At 28.3% G+C, this 24041-nt stretch overlaps 5 protein-coding genes across 8 annotated transcripts in view; 3 read left to right on the top strand and 2 right to left on the bottom strand.

The window, feature by feature from the left end:
- The window catches only part of LOC126910412 (protein tramtrack, beta isoform-like), a 31430-nt gene extending 20056 nt beyond the window's left edge, over positions 1-11374 (bottom strand). Inside the window, exon 1 of one of the 2 annotated variants that reach the window (XM_050692967.1) lies at positions 11082-11374. The gene's annotated coding sequence lies outside the window, so the exon portion shown is untranslated. The remainder of the gene's footprint in view (positions 1-11081) is intronic. The other variant, XM_050692965.1, reaches the window with a different exon arrangement.
- Positions 11375-11472: 98 nt separating this feature from the next.
- On the top strand, positions 11473-21071 carry LOC126910421 (armadillo repeat-containing protein 7-like). 3 transcript variants are annotated; one of them, XR_007705247.1, is made up of 5 exons: positions 11473-11679; positions 11753-11920; positions 13094-13231; positions 17023-17320; positions 17381-17499. XR_007705247.1 is itself a non-coding variant. In XM_050692984.1 (5 exons), the coding sequence occupies exons 1-4, from the start codon at positions 11571-11573 to the stop codon at positions 17169-17171; spliced, it is 564 nt and encodes a 187-aa protein (XP_050548941.1). In that variant the 5' UTR covers positions 11474-11570; the 3' UTR covers positions 17172-17178; positions 20924-21071. The 3 variants fall into 3 exon arrangements, 2 of the variants coding, with proteins under 2 accessions (XP_050548941.1, XP_050548940.1); XM_050692984.1 differs by lacking the exon at positions 17381-17499 and adding an exon at positions 20924-21071 and having other exon boundaries at positions 11474-11679; positions 17023-17178; XM_050692983.1 differs by lacking the exons at positions 11473-11679; positions 11753-11920; positions 17023-17320; positions 17381-17499 and adding an exon at positions 15001-16164 and having other exon boundaries at positions 13097-13231.
- On the top strand, positions 17209-17601 carry LOC126894591 (3-hydroxybutyryl-CoA dehydratase-like). The gene has a single exon (XM_050665717.1). The coding sequence runs from the start codon at positions 17209-17211 to the stop codon at positions 17599-17601; it is 393 nt and encodes a 130-aa protein (XP_050521674.1).
- On the top strand, positions 18431-20475 carry LOC126910433 (follicle cell protein 3C-1). Its single transcript, XM_050692996.1, has 4 exons — positions 18431-19275; positions 19358-19631; positions 20107-20178; positions 20253-20475. The coding sequence occupies exons 1-4, from the start codon at positions 19223-19225 to the stop codon at positions 20361-20363; spliced, it is 510 nt and encodes a 169-aa protein (XP_050548953.1). The 5' UTR covers positions 18431-19222; the 3' UTR covers positions 20364-20475.
- A 445-nt stretch (positions 21072-21516) lies between the features above and the next one.
- LOC126910430 (uncharacterized) overlaps positions 21517-24041 on the bottom strand; it is an 8074-nt gene continuing 5549 nt past the window's right edge. Inside the window, exon 3 of the mRNA XM_050692992.1 lies at positions 21517-22786. Coding sequence (XP_050548949.1) covers positions 22479-22786 — 308 coding nt within the window. The 3' untranslated portion in view covers positions 21517-22478. The remainder of the gene's footprint in view (positions 22787-24041) is intronic.

Raw genomic sequence — 24041 nt, 5'->3', positions numbered from 1 at the left:
AAAAAAAAAAAAAAAAACACATCGAAACAAATTATCTTGAAAATTAATTTTAGAAGAAAGTTTTTTTAACAATTTCCGAAAAATGCCGAATATTTTAAATAAAAAGGGTTAAATTTAATAAAGACTTTATAGTTTCAAAACTTTTACAAATATTTTTAAATTTTTCAAGTTAATATCAACACATAATTAATTAATATGTATTAATACAAGACTTTCATTTCTTTTATAACATGGAAAGATGATTATTTAGCGCTGTAATTTTTGTCCTGTTTACTTATTGAGCCTATTTAAGAAAAATTAAAGTCATTATTCCAATAACGAGATGTTTTTTAAATGTTTGAATTTTAAAGACATTTCATATAACAACAAATCTCAGTGTAATCAATATTTAATCATTTCCTCTTTAAACAAATACAATTTTAAAATAATTATGTAAAAGTAGTAGTCAAATAGTCTCATCATAATAAAGTTATAAATAAAAATTTTAATTAAAATAAAAACTCTTTTTTTTTATTTTAGATAACTAATCTATAATAGAAGTTTATTTTTTTCTAAATGTGTCAAATGTGTCTCTAATAGTAAAAAGTGATTAAACATTGTTTTTTCCGAGAAAAGTGATTTTTAGTTACTTTAAAGACCGAGTATCAGCTCTGAAATAATGAAATATGTAATTGATGAGGTCATTACCGTTTCAACATGAAAAATTAATACAAAGAATATAAATTGTCAGAGGCAATGATAGTATCAATAAGAAATATATTTTCCTTAAAGTAATAATCCATAAATGTATGTATATTTCGGTTAAGCTATCATACAACAATTAAGTATTTTTAAGTCATGGCTGGATGAAGTAAACAGTTTATTTGAATAATTTGCCACAGAACTACGAAATTGGGTATAATTTCTGGATTTTTTTTTTACGAATGTATTTATTTTACTTTTTACAAAATTATACTGTTTAACGACATAAGCAAAGCTAACATTTCAGTATAACTTGAATTTTAAAATATATAAAATGAGGCATTTATCGGGGGAGAAATATTTTCCGTAATTCTAAATACTTTTAACAAAAATAAGTTTAAAGACAAAAAAAAATTAATTTATTTCACTTTTGAAAAAAAGTGTGTCATAATAAACTCATCGTTTAAATTATAAAGTATATTATTGATATAGTATAATAATCTATATCAGAAAAATAATAATATAATAAAATTTTTAATTTAAAAGTCTGAATTACAAAAAATATTTAATGCAAGTTTTTGCAATTTATTCTTTTACTTCTAAATAATTTTATGTCAAAATTACTGAATAATGTTTGTTTCAAAATATTTTCAACCCATATTGGTTAGGGGTAATTATTATTGAAAATTATTTCAACAGTTTTATGGAGTGGTTAAAAATAATTGATAAACATGAAAAAAATTGAGTAATATTGCAATTTACGCTATACGTCATTGGGCGAGGCGGCGTAAAAACGTGATAAAAACCGCTGGGGTGATCATGAACGTATTATATGACGTCAAGGCCGTGTGGCATTGCGGTGAGGTGGTGACGGCGAATCGCGGTATGCGCCGACGCTTAGGTTATTTAACGGACGGGCGGGCGGTTGTGCGAATACAATACACAGGGAAAAACATTACGTGAAATACACGCGCAGTACAATTGTGCGCAGAATCGAGTCATGTTGGCGGCGGCGTCGAGGTTGTTTTTGCCACATGACTATAACCGCCAACACAATGGGTGGGGTCCCGGCCACACAACAAATATTGCAACAGGGTGGAAAAAAGACGCCGTGCAACCGAGATGCGCCGCCGCGGCAACAGTGCGCGAGGCCAACAAGTGGGTGCATCGACGACGATAACACTCATACGCACACGCGCGTACCCCAAAGCCCCTCCCCCATGTCACTAACAACTTTCAAGCTCTGTCCTTCACGCTATTCATGCACACATAATGCACTATTATATTATAATTACATGTAGAAAAGGCCGATACCTGTTGTATTCCTAGCGTTATGCATACGATATATTTTTCTTTTAAAAACGCGATTCAGTTGTCATTATTTTACGGAGAAAAGAAGACATTGAAAACTGAAGAACAGATCTAAGCGATTATGCAAATAAGTACAAAATAATTTCCAAACCCTTTTTTCCATTAGCTCCAATGAAATTCTCTCACCAAAAGTATCCTAAATAGTTTTGGGGTCACGCTGTGGTCGACGACGATTACAGTACGAAAGAGACGTGGAACGGGTGCAGGGTGGGACGGATTACTACACGGGCGGCAGTAACTAGTAAAAAGGGGAGGGAGAGAGAGCGCTGGTGGCGACACGTGGAACCGCGTTCGGCCTTCCCATAGCGGTCCGCTAGATGTACGCGCAACGCGTTCTTAGCTTCAACTTCTTACCATTACCGAATCAGCCAAGCAAACAGCGCACCACCACCACCCCCTGTTAAAAAAAGTGATGGGTGGGCGGTGGTGGGAGCACGGGTGCGGCACTCATTGCATATATATATACATATACACGCAAGTCACACAAGTTAGTATAAATGGGGTGGGGGACGCACTGGCAACAATGCGTAACAGATCGGCCAGTGCACGAATCAAGGTCACAGCACCGCCCTATTCAGCTTTGAGTGTATACAGGGTGTTTTCACATTTCTACATTTTCTATTCAACAAGTAGTGATTTGGTTTTCCTTTGTTGCAAGTAATAATTACAGATGCTTGGTTGTTCAGTATAGTAAGTTAAAACTAATTTTATAGACTAGAGGGAAAATAATTTTTTTTTTCTTAATAATAGGCTTAAAGTTTATTTAGATTTTATTTATGTTACATATAGTCGTTCATATTGCAACAGTGCTACTTCAATTTTTTTAGGTATTCAGGTGATCGAAAAACAAATTTGAATTAAACACGTTTTAATACAAGGCATGATTTTATTTTAATAACTATAATAAAACTATAAATCTTATAAAAAAATATATGTAGAAAAAAATATTGTGTCAGAAAAACATTTTTTGTCATTATCGATAAAAATTTAATTTTGTCAAAATTTGAAATACGTTCTGTTGCACAGTAAAAATAATAGTATATAATCACAAAAAAATAAAAATAGTAAAGGACAGTAAGTTTAAAGTTAAGTGTTGCTACAAGTGTGGTAATATCCATCATCTAATAGAAATTATTATACAATAATTTAATTTAGCATTACAACATTTTGTATTATGGTATGGTAAAATGTTTAAATTTTTAAATTGAATAACATATCGAAAAATAAACAATTTTAAGTAGTAGTAAAATGATCAAATTTAAAATTTATAGAAAATATAAGTGATGCGAATAGCCTACAATAAATTTTGATATTAATTACTACTAGTGAAATTAATAAGCACCTTCAATTACAATTATACAATTGTATTAAATACATAAAAAATAACTTAATAATTCATAAATTTATAGCAAACTTTTTTTAATCTTATAATCAAAGGCTAAACTTATTTGAAGCATAAAACTAGTTTAACTAAAAATTGTATTTGGCATTATGATAGTATTTTTCCTTAAACATAACATTTATGACACCAATTCAAGCAGTTCATTATATACTAGGTACTAATTGACATTCTATTAGTAGATATTTTAAGCGTTTTGTTTGATTAAAATTAAAATAAAAAAATCCGCCAGCATGTTTTAGAAGGATTAAATTTGATGAAGGTTGTCGATTAATGTAAAATTAGTAACTTTTAAACGATTATGTTGTGAATAGTATTTTTAACACAACCCCTATGAAGGTTTATTTTATGGAAACGGGCGTTCTCAGGACAATGATCCCGTAAAAATCTACCCTCATATTGCACCACTTAAAACGGTTGTACCAATTTAAAAGTCGTAACACGTGCTAAGACTCCATAAAAGCAAGTCTTGATAAAACATTAAATAGAGAAATAAATTTGAACTATACTTCTATAAGAAATATTAAAATCTATCACTAGACTTATTATAACATGAAAGAGTGGTTGGGTGTTGGGTTAATAAATAATAAATGTTGTTTTAATAAATATATCAAAACAAGATCTGTTTTTGCATTATTCAGATTAATTTCACACATGAAAGACGACAGCATATCAAACTGAGTAGTGCATTTTAACACAGAATTAATGACGATGAAAATTAGTAACGGTTACAATGCGTTTGTATCTAATCTAAGGCAAATAAGCATTAGTATAGTAATTTTATTTTGGCGGGAATCGTTGTGATCCAGTTGAAGACGTTAAGATATTATTTGGGTTTAAGGTTATGATGCAATACAAATAATGAAATATGACTAAGCAAACGGAAGAAATTCATCGTATTCTATTGTTTTTCGAGGGCATTTTTTTGTTTATATAGTACGTGTCATTTATGTACATAAGTACACTGACTGAAAATTCAAGAGAAGTTTACAAATTTCGTTTAAAAATATTTTCGAAACACTGCACGCCGCACTTTGGGATGTACCACGACAGTAGATATGTTATGTTTTAGTGGAATGAGGACGTTGACCCGCCGAGTAGAGCTCAGCAACAACGAAACGTGAGAGGTGTAGTAGTGTATTAGTAGTATAGTTGTGCTAGCACACATACACATGCGTGTATGTAGTTGCTTAGAATAAGTCGTTTTTTGGTTATTTTATTGTTTCATAATTTCTTTTTTTACAAACACAATCTACCCCATGAAATTAAAAATTACTAACCACGCTATAGTTTAAATAATATCAAGTATTATTTCTTTCGTTCTTACTCACTGTTTAAAAGAGGGACACACAACGCATCTACATTATGATATGAAAACAAATGACGGTATTTCAGTGCTACCACTAGCGTGGTTTGTGACTTTCGGGGTCGAAGACCCGGATTGTGAGCACAGTATACAAATACTGTGATATGACGGTTGAGTAATTTTAGTTGTGTGATAAATGTAGAGATATAACTGTAAATCTGTGCCTATGTGTAAAACCGTGGAATATATATAAAATATTTATGTAATTCTTTCCCGTTTTTCTGACTATTATCCGACTTTATTATTATTATTAAGAACACCTACTTAACCAACGAAATAACATGCGCGAGGGGATATTTTTTTCACGTTAAATCATTGCTGTGGCCCGACGCCAATATTCTTAGGGCACAACAGATGAAGATGTTTAAATGCACGCGCGTTCGGCCAGTATATTTAACAACAACAACGACGATTATACTACGAATGCAATTATAGCAAAGGGTGTGGTGCCCCTTTAGAAAATTTAGTGGCCTCTCAGCACTATACTAATGCTGTAGCGAGTATTAGGGGGGAGTGGGCGTTTGGCACTAAAAATGAAACAATATTCTCCTACCCGTATATTATACGCACCGTCATCATTATATTATATTATTCAATGGACGCGGGCTTCCCAAGTTGCTGCCCTCACGAAAAATGTACAACAACCGCTGTTTATTCTCTCCACATCTAGTAAAATACTAATTCAACGACAATCACAAGTTTTCATAAATGTTCCTGTCAATTAGTTTTTTATATCGTTGTCATTAATAAATATTTTACTTCTATGCTAGAAAATATATCAATGTTCAAAGTCTCCCGTAGTTTTAAGNATCTAGTAAAATACTAATTCAACGACAATCACAAGTTTTCATAAATGTTCCTGTCAATTAGTTTTTTTTATATCGTTGTCATTAATAAATATTTTACTTCTATGCTAGAAAATATATCAATGTTCAAAGTCTCCCGTAGTTTTAAGCGAAGTTGTAATGGCAAGTTTTCTTTTACGGATTATACCATGATACATTTAAATAGGAACAAAATGCATGAAGTAAATTAACACGTACGTGACGAATGGATAACGTGTGCGTTACCTATTCGTAACAGGTGGAATGAAAACAAATTCTGTGGCACACAGCAATAGAATAGAGTCAGTTCGTGCAATTACTATTTTAGACGCATCTGTACATAGATGAGCACTAACTCATATAAAGTGGAAAATAAATATTCTCATAAAAAGTTAGCAAGGATACAGATCGAATGAATAGTCTTTTATTAAACATTACACTTGGACACAAGGAGCTACTCGTAAAACTATATTATTGTAAGAACTAAGAGCTAGTAATGCGGTGACCTAAATGCAAAAATGTTAGAAATCATACGAGAAGCGAGTATTTACTGGAAATGGTTAGGCGTTGGACCACGTCTATCTAATTGCAGCACAAGATAATTGTTTTTATTAATAGCCCTAAACATCGTAAAATTAAAAAAAAACACACTATTAAAAATTTATTATATCAGGGTCATACATGTATCTGAAATCATAAATGTGTTTTTGAAATTGGATAAGAATTTGGTATGAAAATTACTGCCCGTGACAAAAATAATTTGGTAACAAAGTATATATTATTGTTATGAGCGCGCGACAAGTGGCATTGTGTATGCGGTGTTTGGCATGTGGGCTATCCCCGTATGGTATCTCTCTCCCATCCATCCACACACAAACACAAGGCGTTTAGAAAAAAAGAAAGAATAACTTTATATTATATACGAATAGGGTGAATGACCCGCACACATTGGAAACGGGGTTGGTTAGTATATCGTAGGGCATTCACCCTTCACCGCCGCTGTGTTGGTTCGGTGCGGCCGGTAATTACAAGTGCCTCTGCTGCGTGTGCGTGTGTGTATACCTGTTGAGCGAGCATCACTTCACCGTGAACTTCACATACACATACACACAACAACCTGCATATGGTCGTCACCGTAAAACCTACTTTCCCCTGAAAAAAAAACCTTATACTGGCGCTACGTACGCGTATAATGTGTGTGTGGTTGCGACGAAGTAAAAAAAAAAAAAAAAAAAAGAAAAGAAATCACCACGAAATCGCAGAGTAAAAAGCATTTAGTGTTCATTTACATATATATTCAGGTCTTATCCTCTCTGCGCGCCTACAGTACGTCACGGAGTGAAAAACTTAGAATTTTTGTTAATTATCGAGTCCGATTGAAATGCAAATTCTTCTCGTTTTTTGGTATAAGGATACCGTAACTACTTTTATTATTTACATGTCGACAAAACAAACGACGAAGATTATGGCGCAGGAAACCGTGACTGCTTAATTCGTAAAAAAATATACATAGAAAAAACGCGGAGGTCAGTCAGTCGACGGTTGTCAAATAAAATTCCATTGGGACAATTCCTACAAAATTCAGTCTATCCAATATAATAAGTGAATGAATAAAAAAATTAAAAATTCGTAATCGCACAAGGGGAGTGTGTTTTCAAGCGTAAAATTAGAATGTTTAAGCACCAGTGATTTACATATTTTAAAAACACATCAAGTAAAAATATTCACCCCACTCGTGCCGTTTCCTGTTCAGGGTCAGCCTTTGGGAAACAATTGAAAAAATAAAATAATACGGGAGGATTTTTGGGGCTGGTGTACAAGTATTTACGTAAAACAACAGGTGTAAAATGACCTCAAGCAATGAAACGGTCGGGATGATTCCACTACAGGAACAATATGACGGTTAAGGGCCAACGCACCCCGTACATTATAATGTACATCACAGAGGAGGGTCTTTAACCTCACGAGTTTACAAATCCACCCTTGTCCGGCATTGACTTCGCTGCTACCACCACCGCTTATAAACAGCAGGTGCCACAAAAACCAGTTCCCACGATACACGACTCGTGGTTCCCATCGTACTCAAACACAAGTTGGGGAGTATTTTTTTTACAGTAATTATCCAAGTTCAAACTAAAAAGCTAGTAATTTAATTGGTTTGGGCTGACGCCAAATCAAGACTCGGATCATTATTAGCAAGTAAAGCGACAAAGCAAAGGGGAAAAAATAAAAACTGTTATAAATAGTGTTAACCAGGACATTAACAGGATGTAATATATGGTGAGCATATAATCAAATATTATCCAATTGACGAGAGGGAAGATAGTGCCGGATTAGGTTTTGAAGAAAATATGAATATACTTGGTATAACTGAAAATCATTTAAAGAAATCAGACTTGGGTTGAAATATTTAATTTCCAATAAGAAAAAAGTATATAATTGATAATAATAAAAATTAAATATATTTCCGACTAATAATACTAGTTTAGGTGAAACTAGTATTATTTCAAACTATAACGTATGTTAAACATAATATAAATTAACACATTCTGAAAACAAAAAATTTGTGAGTGTACGACACACTAAAAATTAGAAGTTGACACTATTATAATGGGTAAATTGTAGCACTTAAAGTGTAATTATAAACATAGAATATTGGTAGTCAAATTTTGAAAGAAAAACACATTTAAAAGAAAATAATTAATTGGTATTTAAGACTAACTGAAAACATATGATTAATATTCTACAATAGTTATGTTGATAAGAGCACATCATTCAAGAGACTTATTTACAGTATAATTAGTAAATCTTAAACAACAATGACGGCGTGATTTAAAACAAATGAAATTTAGTGATTAATTTATTATATTTTAAATTCCATTAACCGTCCAATTGTCCAATTTTACAAATAGACAGTAAAAATATATTGTATAATAGATTTAATTAATATTTACATGCATATATAAATAAATTAAGCGAGTGGGTCGAAAATGGTGTAAGGAATGTAATAATAAGACTATTCATGAACGAGTTTGGTACAAGCAAATGCTGTGTGTGTAGTAATTTTTATTTGTTTAAGTTTTGCCCATATTGTTCACCGTTGAAATTTTGGCGAGAACAATTGCATATGTTCTTTCGATTCGCCATGCTAGATAATTATGAAAACCACTGCTGAACTTTTACACAATGTCGTATGAAATAGAAAGAGACTTTAAACTAGCCACAAAAGAGAAGCGAGTAGTAAAAAAGGGATAATCTCTAAACAAGATGTAACGGGTTTTCGGGTAGGGTTGGTAGGGGAATACGAACTGTGGCGTTTATCGGTCAATGGCTGTGCAATGCTGTGGGTAAGAAAGTACACTAGATGAATAAACGGCGGCGATGATGCTCCAGGCATACGGAACGCCGCTGTTTTGTAGCATCAAACAGTGCACATAACGTCAAGGTCCAATAGTAAATAGGCTAGTTCGGGCACGCTGATGTGGCAACGCGGCAAAACGCGTATGCGCCTCTCCCCTATACGAGTGCGTATAAAGAAGTCGCGCGTATGCATAACACATATTATGAATATATAATATATAATAATATTTAACAATAATAATAGCTGTGCACTTTGGTCAGCCGTTGCCCTATCGAGCAGAGACGACGCGTAGTATATTTTAATATTTTTATTGAGTCTGCTAACGCACTCGTATAAAAAGTGTTAGAAGGCGATAATCATCGAGACATTGACATCACAGTCGTCACACTATAAGTGCTATATTTTTGTTTTAAAAAATATTTTTATAATTTTACTCAGCGAATACTATAGAAATTTAATCAATATCATAGATTCGCGCATAAAGATATTTACGCGCGAAGGTTGTGGAATAAAATGTAATAAATAGACATATTTTTGTTGAAAGAGCAATATTTCTTCCCTCTCCCCGTCGTTTATTTGTCCGTGACCTGAGAAACGGTGTTATTCAGTTAGCTGCAGAACAAGATTAGCGCCGGATGGTTACATAAAAATGCCAACAACTAGCAACGTGTTTTAATCTAAAGATGTGTATAAATTAATCGGTTCAGAAAAGGACATACAAAGTTCGTTTTTTTTTTTTCGGAACAATCAGTCATGCGTTTCCCTCAAATGTAATCTTATCTCTATGAACATGTTTGGGGATTAGAACAGCTAAATTATTATGAAACAAAATGATGATGATACAGAGGTCGACTATGAACGATAACTGTGACGTTTTTAGACGCTGTATACTTGTATAAATGACCGGACCGTTACACATTGAGGGTACAACTATCATTAAAACGATAATTAATGTAGTGTACAATACAGTAAGAACATACTATCGGTAACACTCAATCTGAGTGTAATTATCAATAGTGTCAATAGGGCAGTCAGGAACACAATCGCGTTAATGTGTCACATTCTTTTGACTTCTAATAATAGCTTATTGACTAGAGCACCTAGGGGCTTTCTAGGGTTGTATAAGAAATAAGGATAAAGAACAATTATGAGCCATATAACATATTAAATTAATAGCAGTCGTTAGCATGCGAATTCTTAGTATTTAGTGATGACGATGAGGGAGGAATGTCATTAGAAATCACTGAAAATTAATTATTTGAAATTATTTATTACAGTATGTCATTAGCGTTTTCAAATATCACATCAATATATAATTTACATATACATAGGTTTGTATATTGAGTACAAAAAAAAAAAAAATCTAAAACGCACATTTATAATATGTTAGAGTATTCTACGTTGGACAATTGGTGAAAAATAAATATCCACAAAACAATTTTCATTACAGCATCTTCCTTTATTTTGGCAATAGTCGGGTGTTTAAAAATACATTTTTACGGGGTAGAGATCTCTACTTGACGTTTGGGTGCCGAGGCCAAAGACTGAACACGTGCACAACGATTAAATTTAAAGGGTGTCGAACTGTAAAAGGGTGTAAACTGTAAAGACTGTCTTTTCACTAGAAGAAGCGCTAATGATAGGTATTACACACGTTTATGATCTAACAATTGAGGGGTGAAACCCGGTNTTACAAGACTGTCTTTTCACTAGAAGAAGCGCTAATGATAGGTATTACACACGTTTATGATCTAACAATTGAGGGGTGAAACCCGGTAACAATAAATCTAAAAATAGCTTACTACAATTTATTCTATCCAACCCTTGCATATGATTTGATTTAGTTGAGTTGATTTATGATTTAATCATATTTTAGTTTAAGAATATTAAATATACTAATCATTTTTAGAGTGTTACATTTAAATAGTTAAAACGTACCGTTTACAAATGACCGTTACATAGATACTCAGTTTTCAAAATATTTAGTTATACGTTTGTATGACAATTAATATTCATATCATAGTACATATATTTCATTGGTACATATATTTACTTAATCGACCTTTGAACGTATCTTACCTTCGTGATATTGTGATTTCCAACGTGTCCATTTCCGGTCGTTCAATAAAATAATTCCTCGTTGATGTTCTAAGGGATGACAATAGAAAAATAGTTCTATGAACTTAAAAAATTAACACTTGATAGACGTAAAGAAGTAATTAAAGATTCTAAAAATGTTTTTTAAAACAATAAAAATATAAAAACAATTGTTAAAAAAGGGTCGAAAACGTTGATCGTACGAAACGGATAAGAATTTAGTGCGTCGAGTGCGCACGTCTGGCGGCGTAGCGAAAATGAACTTTTAATGGGCCGCACGGGTTGGTTCTTGTGACAGAAACTGTAAGCGACCGACGCACCATCTGCCCATCTCAATTATCACTTTTATCGTTCTTTTGATAAACTGATAATAATTATAAAGGAATTTATCTTACTTCATTCACGTTTGTTGGAGAAAAGTGAGTTAAATTATTATAGTTATTTCGTTTTTAAATCTTTATTACCAATTTTATGTTTCATAAACCTGAACAACTGATAAAACGAACGCCGGTCGATGGAGTTAATCGGCCAGAATTTTTAAAACTACTTGTTCAGGAGTTTCGGAAAACACAAAGCATAGGTTATTACTTATCAATTACTAATTAGTAAATACTAATGTATTCATTATTTATTTATTTTTAATGAATTTTCAGAAGCTAAAAAACAAACACTTGCTAATTTAGCTAATTTTGCTTATGATCCAATTAACTACAATTACATACGATCAGAGAGGGTGATTGATTTATTTTTAGAGCAGTTAAACTCTTCCGAAAAAGATTTAGTCCGGTTTGCTGCTGCTGGACTTTGTAATTTAGCCAACGGTAATATGATTTAAAATTTACATGTCTTGATTTTTAATGCTAATGTATTTTGCTTTAATATTGTGAAAAGGTTAACCTGAAATATAAAATATTTTTTAAAATAGTTAGATTTAATTTGATTCTAGTTATTATAGATGTACAATAATTTCCTTAACTTAAATTTGATACGATACCGCTAACTATTATTTGGCTCTTATTAAACATTTACCTCAAGTTTGTTTTTAAGATTCTCATAATTTAGGAGTCCTTGCTTATTAGACCTACTTTGGGGCTGTATTATATTTAAGTCCATTAAACAAATGAGTCAATAAGGTGAGAGACCTCAAAAATAATAAAATACTTTTGCAAATTTAATTTTATTTACATGTATTGAGATTTTATTTATATTTATTTTAATTTGATTATAAAATTATTTGTTTTATAATAATATTATAAATAAAATATCAAATTTAATGGAGAGATATTTAATGGAGAGTCATTTTTGGGAACCACATGACGATGATGTCAAAAAAATAAAGATTAAAACTTCATAAAATAGTTTTTGTTTTGTATTTTATTTATATAGGACTAAAAGAATTATGTTATAATTTCTGAAATGAATATCATTGAAACATTTGGTGAACATAATAAAATCATTAAAAATATTTTATTGTATGTGTGTTAATATTTATTTTTATATGGCAATACCTGGAAAATCTAGGTGTGATGATGAGTTGAAGTGTCTTATTCAGTTTTCTTATTATCTTGCAAATTATACATTTCTTTGAACATTTAATAGTGATCAACATTGCTGTGTCATTATAAATAATGTCAAAAATTAAACTTAAATTTAATTTGAATTAAATAGCATATCTGTTTTATTTTTTTTATTTATCTTATTGTTAAATGACACCATTATTACCAGTATAAGGAGTCCAATAAATAAATATTTTTCTGTATATTAGTATACATGTAAATCGATACCAGCTTGTTTGAGTCCAATAGGCAAATGAGTTAATAAACTACGAGTCTAATTAGTTGTGGCTACTATATTAGAAAAATATAAAATAATAATCTTTAAAATCAGTTTTGTTGTTTTTTTCATTTTAAATTTATAATTAGGGTTATAAAGAAAATTTAAATTATTTAAATATACATATAAAATTATGTGCATATTGGTTTATAAACTTACAGATTCAACAAATAAAGATTATATTATTGGCAACGGAGGAATTCAAAGTCTTGAAAGGTGTTTGAGACTTGACGAAGAAAATATTGTATTATCTGTAATTACAACGTTTATGTATTTATATACTGCAGAAATAAAAACAGGTAAGTTGAGTATTAGGTAAAGTTTGATAAATAAAAGACTATTCAAGTGTATATAAAATCATTGGCTATTAAATTAGATACCTAAAAATAAAAATTTATAATGAGAAATTAAATTGTAATGTTGTATGCGGTCATGTATTACTTCATTATGAAAAAAGTAATCACTACTTTAAGTATTATTTATAATTAGTTTACTGTGTAAAATATGTAGTCTATAATAACAGTGTACTTATCTAAAAAAAATATGCATCTGATGCTCTTTAAGCTATTGAATTTGGTAATGTTTTTATCTGCTAAATGTCAAATGTGGTAATTATCTTACATTTTATAAAAAATGCACAGTTAAAAGCATAATTTTTCTTTTTCCTAATAATTATAATTAATTTTGTTCAGTAATTATTAATGTAGTACAATAGTTTTTCAAAATTTTTTTAATATTGTTGATAAATTTTCAATAAGTGTAATAATTAGGACACAATTTGAAATTCTCTAAAAAAAATATGAAAAGAGAAAAAATATTTCTTTGTAATAATTAGAAAATAGTTAATTAAATAACTATAGTAAAAAAAAAAAAAAAATTATAAAGTTATTAATTTTAATAATATATTCATTGAGAGAATTTTTTAAGTAAATTTAAACACATATTAAAATGAGTGACAATTTTTACTATCCATTTTTTGGTTTAAATAATTTACATATTATTACATAGATCTTGTATATATAATTGTTGAAATTTTAGTAAAATAATATAAATTATTTTGTTTTATGATTAATACAGGATTATCATAAAATTAAATATTTAGGAAAAGTTTAAAAATCTAAAAATGAGTTTAAAATAATTTTATGTTGTTCAAGTTTAACTAACTTAATATTTCATTACATATTTTATTAGTATTTTGTATTGTTTATAATATACTATAATTCATTTAATTACTTATAAATAAAAGATAAAATAAAATAAAATTATATTTTATTCGCCATAATCATTTTTTTATGAAACATTCAAATATTTTAAACAAATCATATTAACTGCAAACAAATGTTCATTGTTACCTTAATTTATGACTTCATTGGATAAATGTATTGTGTTAAACTACTTTTTTATGCTTAAAAAACTTTTTTATTATATTGATTGCAGATTTTATTTATAAAGTTTAAATTATTGTTTATTTTTTATTATTTGGAAATGATCACAGATAATTCTTTATTATAATCAAACTAAATAAAATGTATAAATGTAAATATTTTTAACACATTGTCAGATACTATTGTTATAGTATTAAAATGAAAAAAATTATATTATAGTATTACGGCTATAGCAGTACTATTTCCAATGGTACCAAATGATAGACGAAATTTGACTTTCACATTACGTTGGATTGATAACTAAAATTATAAATGTCCGTTAATATCTTAAGAATAAAATGAAGTTAATAATCATGATTCTTGATGACAATTGAGGAAATTTTATTTTTTTTAACAAAATTTTTATGTATTATTTATATACCCACAACATTTAATATTATATCTTCTATTAATTAATTAATTTGATCAATTTTTAAACTGATGTATTATGTTCATTAATTATTCGCAATTTAAAATAAATAATTTTAAATATTTAAAAGCTTAAATAAATATCAAAAATATTGTATTATAATTTTTTATTCCAATATTAAAATTTTACTAGTTGATAATGATCGCATACTACATAAAATTCAACATTTTCCGTTAAATATGATATACGTTTAATTATGTTCCTTTTTTCTAAGGTTTCTAAACAATGAAATTACCAGTTCGATTTGTTCGTTTCTTTTCCACTTCACTTCTTCATAAACCAAAATTAGAACTTCTCAATAACCGATGCTTACTTAAAATGAAAGGTGAAGCTCTTCTTGAATATTGTCAAGGATTAATGACTAATGATATTTTGCAACTAGAAACAAAAAATTCTTTGTATACAATGTTATTAAATTCCAAAGGAAGAGTTTTGTACGATTGTTTTTTATATAAAATAGATAATTTCATATTACTAGAGTGTGATAGTAGTATCGCAAATAACTTACAAAAACATTTGAAAATGTTTATGCTAAGAAAGAAAATTGAGATTGATGTCTTACATAATGCTTTTGTATGGGTTTTGTTTTGTTCTACACCTATAAATATACCTCTTGATTCTCAAAACACATTTGATGATCCTCGTTTACCATTTTTGGGCAAAAGAATAATATCTGATAGATACTTTAATATGGATGATAAATTATTACTAGATAATCAAGACAACACATTTTCTTATCAAAAATGGAGGTATACTAATGGTGTTGCTGAGGGTTTAGAATTACTTAATGGAATATCATTACCCTTGGAGATGAACTGTGATTATTTGAATGGTGTTAGTTTTGATAAAGGTTGTTATATTGGTCAAGAATTAACAGCAAGAACACATCACACTGGTGTAATAAGAAAACGAATAATGCCAATTGTTTTTAAAAATGCTCCTCATAAATTAAATATAGATGCTGATATTTACGATAATGATGGTATAAAACCCAAGAAACCATTGGGTAGACTAAGAGGTATTTGTGAAAATATTGGCATAGCACTTTTAAGAATTGATGAGTGTTTAAAATCAAAGAATTTGGTTGCTGATGGACATGATTTCAAAACGTTTATACCTAGCTGGTGGAAATCTTAGAATTTTATAAATTTTCTTTGAAAACAAATATTTATAGTATTACAAAAATTATTAGAAATTGTATTAGAATGTTGTAGATTACTTGTGATAAACTGCATTTTTGCTTTTATTTATTTGTTTGAGCATTAATTATGGCAAAAAAATATTTCTATATTCAATCAAAATTTAAATGTTATTGTTTACAATTCATTTTATTATAGTACTATCTTTGAGGCTTACAAAAATAATTTGAACAATAAAAGAGTTTATTTATTTAAATAACTAATTACTTTTAATATAAAGTAGGTGATAAAAATTCACAAGTTTACATTATATTTATGTTTATAATAATGTTGAAAAGCAATATTATCATAAGCAATTTTTTATTGTTATTAACTTAAAAATACTGATACAAAAGAATCAAATTTAATATGTTAGAAACATTTTTTATTTTAATAGCCAATGATTAAGTAAGAACTAAAATTCTGCTTTCTTATATTTATGTTGCACCTATGGCTTGAAACACATTTTATAAGCCACACAATTTAAATTATTTAAAATAGTTAATTTGAAATGTCAATAAACCCAACCTTTTATAGTACATAATATTGTTTTATAACTATAATTTTACACAAGTTCTTTAAGGAATGTTTTTATCAAATTAAAAAAAGAAAAAACTTTAACCTTGATGTCTCAATATTAACCATTCTGAACAAGTGATAATAATTAATCAGTGCATGATCATTCTCACTGGGGGAGGATATGAAGAATAGAAACCCTATAATGAAAATAAATTTACAATGACGATACTTTTTGGAGGGACAGTAAAAAATATCTTATACATATTCCTCCCCTAGACATAACTCTTAGAATATCACTGTGCATTAATGTGTAAAAACTTTTTGAGAAAACATTGTCTAGATAACAAATATAAAAGTGAAGTTTTCGAATTAAATTAAAAAATTGAAAATGTTATAACGAGTGTAAAATTAGCCTGTAATTTTCTCTATTATCAATTTTTTAAATTATACCTATTTTATGCATTGGGTATTTTAATGACATATATTTTCTTCTTTTCCTCTAAATTTATTTTTGATATTTTAACTATATCCTTTTTCAGACATTGTTAACCCTTCCATTGTTGGTTGTATTATGCATTATGCCCAAAGTGAAAATCCAAGGTTAAAGAATGTGGCAAAAATATTTTTAGATGATTTTTGTTCTGAAAACGACATAAAAACAGCTCTAATGTTCAATACACAAACTTAATTATCAAGTACAGAATGATTGCTTATTAACTTAAATAATGTTACATTTTTATAGATCATTTTGTTCTAATACTATAAAAGTTGGTGATCGTGTAATTATTACAAAGAAAATTTGTAAAAGTGACATTTATGAATTTGCACAATTAACTGGTGATATTAATCCTGTACATTTAAGTCGACATCCATTAGTACATGGTGTCTATTTAGCAGGTTTGGTATCAGGTGTTATTGGTACAAAGCTTCCTGGTTATGGCTCATTACTTGTATCCAAGTACCTACGATTTCCAAATGCTTGTTATGCCGAAGATGAGGTTAAAATTGAAGTAGAAATTAAAAAAATTAGAAAAATCATAACATGTGAATTTTGTTGTTCGGTTGATGATAGGATAGTTATGGAAGGAAAAGCTGACATTATATTTAAAAATATTTAGTTAATAAAATTTTTATGAATAATTTAGTTTTATTTAAAATTAACTGTTTTCATATAAATAAATCTTATGAATTAAAAAATCTAATTTTAATTTTATAAATCTTTATATAATCCTTAATAAATGTTTTATTAAAATTCTTCTTAAATATATACCGATTAAATAAACTTAAGTTCAATGTTATAATTTAGACAATTTAATTATTTAAAAAAAATGTATAGACCTACTAAAAATTGAAGACATTTGTTATATAATAATTAAAAACTTTCTTAAGGTAAATTATTATTTTTTTTTTTAATAAGAATATTTTATTGCTTTTAGCTGGCGATAAAGTTATAAACAATTTTTGCAAATCAAATATATCATTGTTGATTTTCTAAATATGATAACATTTTTATTTTATTTTAAATTTAGTATAACTGATTTTTTGGTGTATGGATTCTAAGTTTTTATAAAAAAAATATTTGAATTTTAAGCATCAATTTCAATATTATTAAAAATATATATCAATTTTATATATACACAATTGTCATCTTAGGTTTATTTTTTATATATGTAATTGAATGTGTTTATGAGGTAATACAACCTTTCAATCTTCTTGTAAATTTATAAGAATTTATTATGATAAATTTGTTTAATTAACTTAATTATGTTTTCCTATACACACCACATTACTTATTCGAGTAATCTATTTTTACTTACGTTTCTTTGAACTTTTTATTATTTTCTTTTAAATGTATTTATCAATAATTATACACAAATAATTAATTATAATTAATAACCATACAGAACACTTTTTCAATTCAGGCATATGATATTTTTGAATCTTGTATGACATAAACTTATTGTAACAAATTTTTGAATTTGTAGTTTTTCTCGAGCTATACATTTAAAATTAAATACCATAGGCACAATACAACCTAAAATTGTTTTTTCTTAAAAGTATTTCTATATAAATTTACATTTAATTTTAATAATTTTTAAAATGCTGCGATAGAATTATGGGGTGTTATTTGGATGATGTTGGCACTTGGTCTTTTATGCCAGTCTAATTTTTAATGAAATTTAGGTAAATTCGATCTCTTGTTGACTGAGCAATACTTTGAGCAAGCGTGTTCCTTATTAAAATCCAATTTGTAGTCATAGGCGATTGCGTATTACATACATATTTTTTAATTTAAAATACAATTTTTACCTATATAATAAGTCAATTTTATTTAGCAATAGTTATTAGAATGGAAAATTTTATTGTTAGAAATTAAAAAAAAATATATATAACATGCTTGATGTCATTTGCTTAGAAAATCACCATAACGTTTTCAAATAAGCATTGTTTATTGTTGATTTTGTGCGTTTAAATCAAATGTTTTATGTGTTTACGAAAAAAGTGCGATGACGGGGTTTTTTAAATGAAACTGTGTTATTTACTAAAAACATTTCTCCCTTTCGTCTGCTAACTAAAAACAGTAGTGCAGATTTGTTTACATAACATCTAGTTTGAGGAAATCTTCCCTCTCGACTGAATTTGTATATATACTAAGTCTTAATGGCATACGGTTTAGTATTAGCTAATTTTAGCTTAAATCAGCATAATTGTCAACTGCTATAGTCAACTACAAACAATATGGTGTCATCATCACTCGTATTAGTTATTGTCGTAGGACTATTTTCCTTTTGGTGAGTACTCATTTACCAAATAAAATGAAACAGAATTTTGGACAGTAATATACATATTTATCACGATTTTCTTTTGTTACAGTCTGGCGGGAGAACACAAATCAACACGAAAGATAAACGATATTTTGTCCCGTAACTCCGGTACATTGCCTCAAAATAAACCTAACCAAACCCTACCTACTTCTAAGGTACCTGTTGTGACCCCTTGTACTTGTGGTGTATTTCTTAGTAGTCAATTCACTAAAGGTAGTGGAAAACAACCCAATGGATATGCCACATTAATGCATGAACAAGACGAACCTGCAACGTGTAATGCTTTGGGTATCAAGACTTGTACTAATAAATGCTTAGACATTGTAAGTATATATTTTAATAAGAACAATAAACAAGAAAGTTACTAGATATTTTAAAAAATTGGCGGAAAAAATTAAACAAACTCAAGTTGTCTCAGTAGTTTATTCATATAAAGGGGTATTTTCAATTTTGTGTTTAAAATATATAATTAAATTTTGTATTAGTTAATTAATTTCCCAAAATTTTTAAAAAACTTAATTCATCTTAACATGATTTAAAAAGAAAATACATTTAAGATATATTAAATATTAATATCTATTATAATATTTTTTTTTACCATAAATCCATAGTACTGGTATTTTAAATTAACTTTTTAACAACACGTTTTTTAGAGAGTGCAAAAAAAATATTAATTCAAGTAATTTTTATTTCCTTTAATTAATGTGGTTCGATGTAATACACAAATATTTTTAAAATTAAAAAGCTGGGTTAATTCGAATCTTTAAATATCTTTATATGTGATTTTGTTTTTCTTAGATTGCCAAATATTTACCCAACAGTCCAGCTATAATTTGTGGTTCGGTTGACCGTGACGTATATAAAGAGCGAGTAAGCGAACAATTCAATAATTATTGAACCGTATTAATAAATTTTCTATGAATAATTTATTTGATTTGTACTAGGCCCATCTTTTTGTCAAAAATTGTAACGACTTTTGGGTAAATACCAATCTTTCAGCTGGAAGAGAATACTGTTGTAAGGATGGACATCATTACAAATGTCCGTTAATTTAAGTAAATTGATCACATATTGTAATAAAGTTTTTGTATATTTTTTCTACATTTATTGTTTTTTTTTATACTTTTTTACGTTTTTTAAAAAAAATATATTTGATTGAAAATTTAATATTTTTGTTTCTTTATTTATTATGTTGTAAAATAATTATAAAGCTTCCGAAGTACTTTAAAATTAAACTATTCCTTGAGATTAAAACACCTAAGGTCGTATTTATTGTTGATTCTTCTGAATAACTTATGCTTAAGCTATTCTTAAGCATGTTATTTAGATAGGTTAAGTACTGCTTATTTATAGGAAATAACTATAAATATGACCCTTAGTTTTAGAAACTAATCCTCTTTTAAATCTCTAAAATTGAAAAATCTTTTAAAATTTAACATCTTATGATTTTTTATATTCAAAACATTCGGGGATCGTTCTTTGACCTGTTGTTTATAGTTAAAATGTGTGCTAAATTTAAATAGACAGGCTCTAAGAACTTTGCACTTTTGTTTTTGTTACCTTGAAATATTTATAAACATTAGCATATAAATCTAATGGCTTGGTTTTATTTTAGAATGGCTTTGACACAAAGGGCATTGACCACATGGGCTTCTATGGTGATCTTCCTAGTTTTGCTAACAATTCAGTTGCAAACCCGCCAGAAACAAAATTGGTACCTGGTATTTATGCCTATTTGGCTCGATGACTTGCTGACAGCACTATTTATTACATGCTCTTGCGTACATAGCAACTCATGTCAAGCTATGATCGAAATGCCAGTGTTTTGTGGTAGTCGTAGATGCATAATCTTTATTATTTGTTTGATGAAGATAATTGCTATTAAAATGCTCTGCTACAAACTAGAAAACCCGCATCTTAATTTACCCTTGCACTATGTATTCGTACCAATATGGACATTAATTATTTATCTCATTATTATAATTGTTCCCCCACTTATAAGACAGTATAAAGATTAGGATTTTTTATTTTTATTTTAAATGTACTTTTATATTAAAATATTCGTAGTATTTTTTGGGTGTAAATTGTAAATAAATATTATATAAATAAGTATACATAAATTTTAGTAATAGTAATACGGTTTAGAACAAATTATGTACAGTAACATTCTTAATAAATATACAATAATGTATTAAAGTGATAATTTATATTTTCAAATAACCGTTAAATTTACTTGGACATCATCATAAAAAAATAACAGTTTTTAGGTATTTAAAATAAGACAAACAATTTTATACATTAAATTATAACTTAAAATATCATAATGTGTTATATAATTTTTATAAAAAATATTTTTTCAAATGCAGCTACCTTATTAGGTTATAACAATTAAATAGCTTTACCTTAAATTAAAAAAAATATATATAATACAAAATTCTTAGCTATAAATTCATTAATATACTTAATATAAAAGATTTTATATTATAAATAAATAAATATTTTTAAAAATCAAGTGTCAAAAATTGCATACAAATATTTAAACTAAAAAACAGTATTGTCAAGTGATAAGTATTTCCTTAATAATAATTTCTGCAGTTTGAATAGAGGTGTGGTAACACAATGTAAAGTTAATAAAAATCTTACATAATTAATTATTTTTATTTGTGTGTATTTAGGTTGGTACAAAAGTTGGGCTTAAAAAATTATCAGTACTAATATCAAACCATGTTTTCGCTTGCGAAAAATGTATAAATAAATCGTGTAAAATATGTTTTGTCTAAGATGCTAAAAATATAAATATAGATATCTAGAATAGTGTATTTGGTCTTATATCTCTTTTAATTAAATTTTTCATTACATTGGCATTAATTTTAAACTATGGTCGATATTTGACCAGACCCAGGGGCAAATTTTAAACTGCATAATTGCATTATTAAATTAGTTTAATTAAGTTTCCTCTTATGATTAAAAATTCACAATTCTTATAAATTGGTAAGAATAATATCAGTTACTACTGTTAAGGTGACCAGCACAACAATTTATTTATACACGCTGTAGTTAATCTAATTGTACAAATTTGCAAATTGAGTTAATATTATTTAAGTAAAATTATATTTTTGAAAAATTAATAGTTGAACGACTGAGATTATTTACCTACCAGTTACTTTAGTCTACTTAAAACGATGTAAGATAAAATGAATTAAACTAAATATTGCCAAAAGCCAAATTGTACTGTGAATCATCGAAGAAGAGTTACGACATGCTCGTTTGGTTTGTGTGACCAGCAATTTGTTCTTATTCATATTGTTAGTAATACTTCTCAAATCACTGTTTGGCAGCCATTTTTCACGAGATAAGACAACGCTGTATAGTTCTGTATTAGGCGAGCAAAACGTTAGTACCATGTGGTCACCAACAGCTTTTCTGACGTAAACAAAACCCGCAAAATGATTGTATTTTGCACTTTCTTTAAGAGTTACTAAAAAAATTATAAACTATTACAATTAAATACATCAAAGTACAAAATCTGAATTACAAAAAAAGTTTCACTTAAAAAAAAAAAAAATGGCAGATAGGACATATAAGGCATAACAGGGCTCGGAAGTTTTAGCAAATGCATATTTCACTAATTTTTGCAAGTTTACATTTATGGGTGCTATTTTGCTAATATTTAGGTTTAAGTGCTATTTTTAGATAGATTTTATATATATATATACAGGGTGTTCAGTAAGTCAGGAAACGGGTTTCTATTGTTCTCATTGTTTGTATATATCCAAAATAACCAAAATTGTATTGAAAAAAAAAACTACTAACACATACATATGAATGTGAAAACAATAATTAACAAGTATTTTGATTATCAAAATTGATATATTCGATTGTTGTTGTCGATAATACAATTCTATTCAAATCATTACTACTGTACTTGTATCTGCGTTATTTGAAAAGTGGTGTGTTAATTGATTTAAAAATGCCAAAAGTAAAACAAATTTTATATCGAGTCGGCTACAATCTTATATTAATGAATTTAGTCCTAATATATTTTCAATCGATGCAAGTGTATTGTTTTGTGAAATTAAAATTAAATCCGATAAAAAGTTTAATGTATCACAACATTTAAAAAGTGACAAACATATAAAAGGCTTTGTCCAATATGAAAATCAAATTAATCGAATACAGCAACAGTTATTGACAAAAATAAGTAATAGAAAATCATCATTCAACAAAGATTTGTGTGAGGCTCTTATTTCCGCTAATATTCCTTTAAATAAATTAGAAAATCGAAAATTAAAAGCATTTTTGGAATTTTATACAAAAAATGAAATTCCGAACGAATCTACGTAAAAAGGATACGTATATGAAATTTAAAATGAAACTATTAACGACAAAGGAAAACTATTTCAGACAATGCAATTTGGGTCAGTATCGATGAGACGACTGATGTAGAGGGTCGTTACATTGCGAATGTAACAGTTGGTATTCTTGTTGAAAGTTGCGCAAGCAAAATTTTTTTACTAAATTCGGATGAACTAGAAAAAGCTAATCACTCTACAATTATCAAAGTTTTTGACAAATCCATGAATTTATTATGGCCAGCTGGTATTAAACATGACAATGTACTTTTATTAGCTTCGATGCGAAGCTGAGAAGGTATTGGTTTTACTAAGATGTGTTTTTTTTAGCTTCGATGCGAAGCTGAGAAGGTATTGGTTTTACTAAGATGTGTTTTTTTT

The sequence above is a fragment of the Daktulosphaira vitifoliae genome, unplaced genomic scaffold, assembly GCF_025091365.1.
Source record: "Daktulosphaira vitifoliae isolate Bord-2020 unplaced genomic scaffold, ASM2509136v1 Scaffold_1, whole genome shotgun sequence".
In the NCBI taxonomy this organism is placed as follows: Eukaryota; Metazoa; Arthropoda; class Insecta; order Hemiptera; family Phylloxeridae; genus Daktulosphaira; species Daktulosphaira vitifoliae.
Note: the sequence above shows the minus strand (reverse complement) of the source record. Positions and strands in the feature narration are given on the sequence as shown.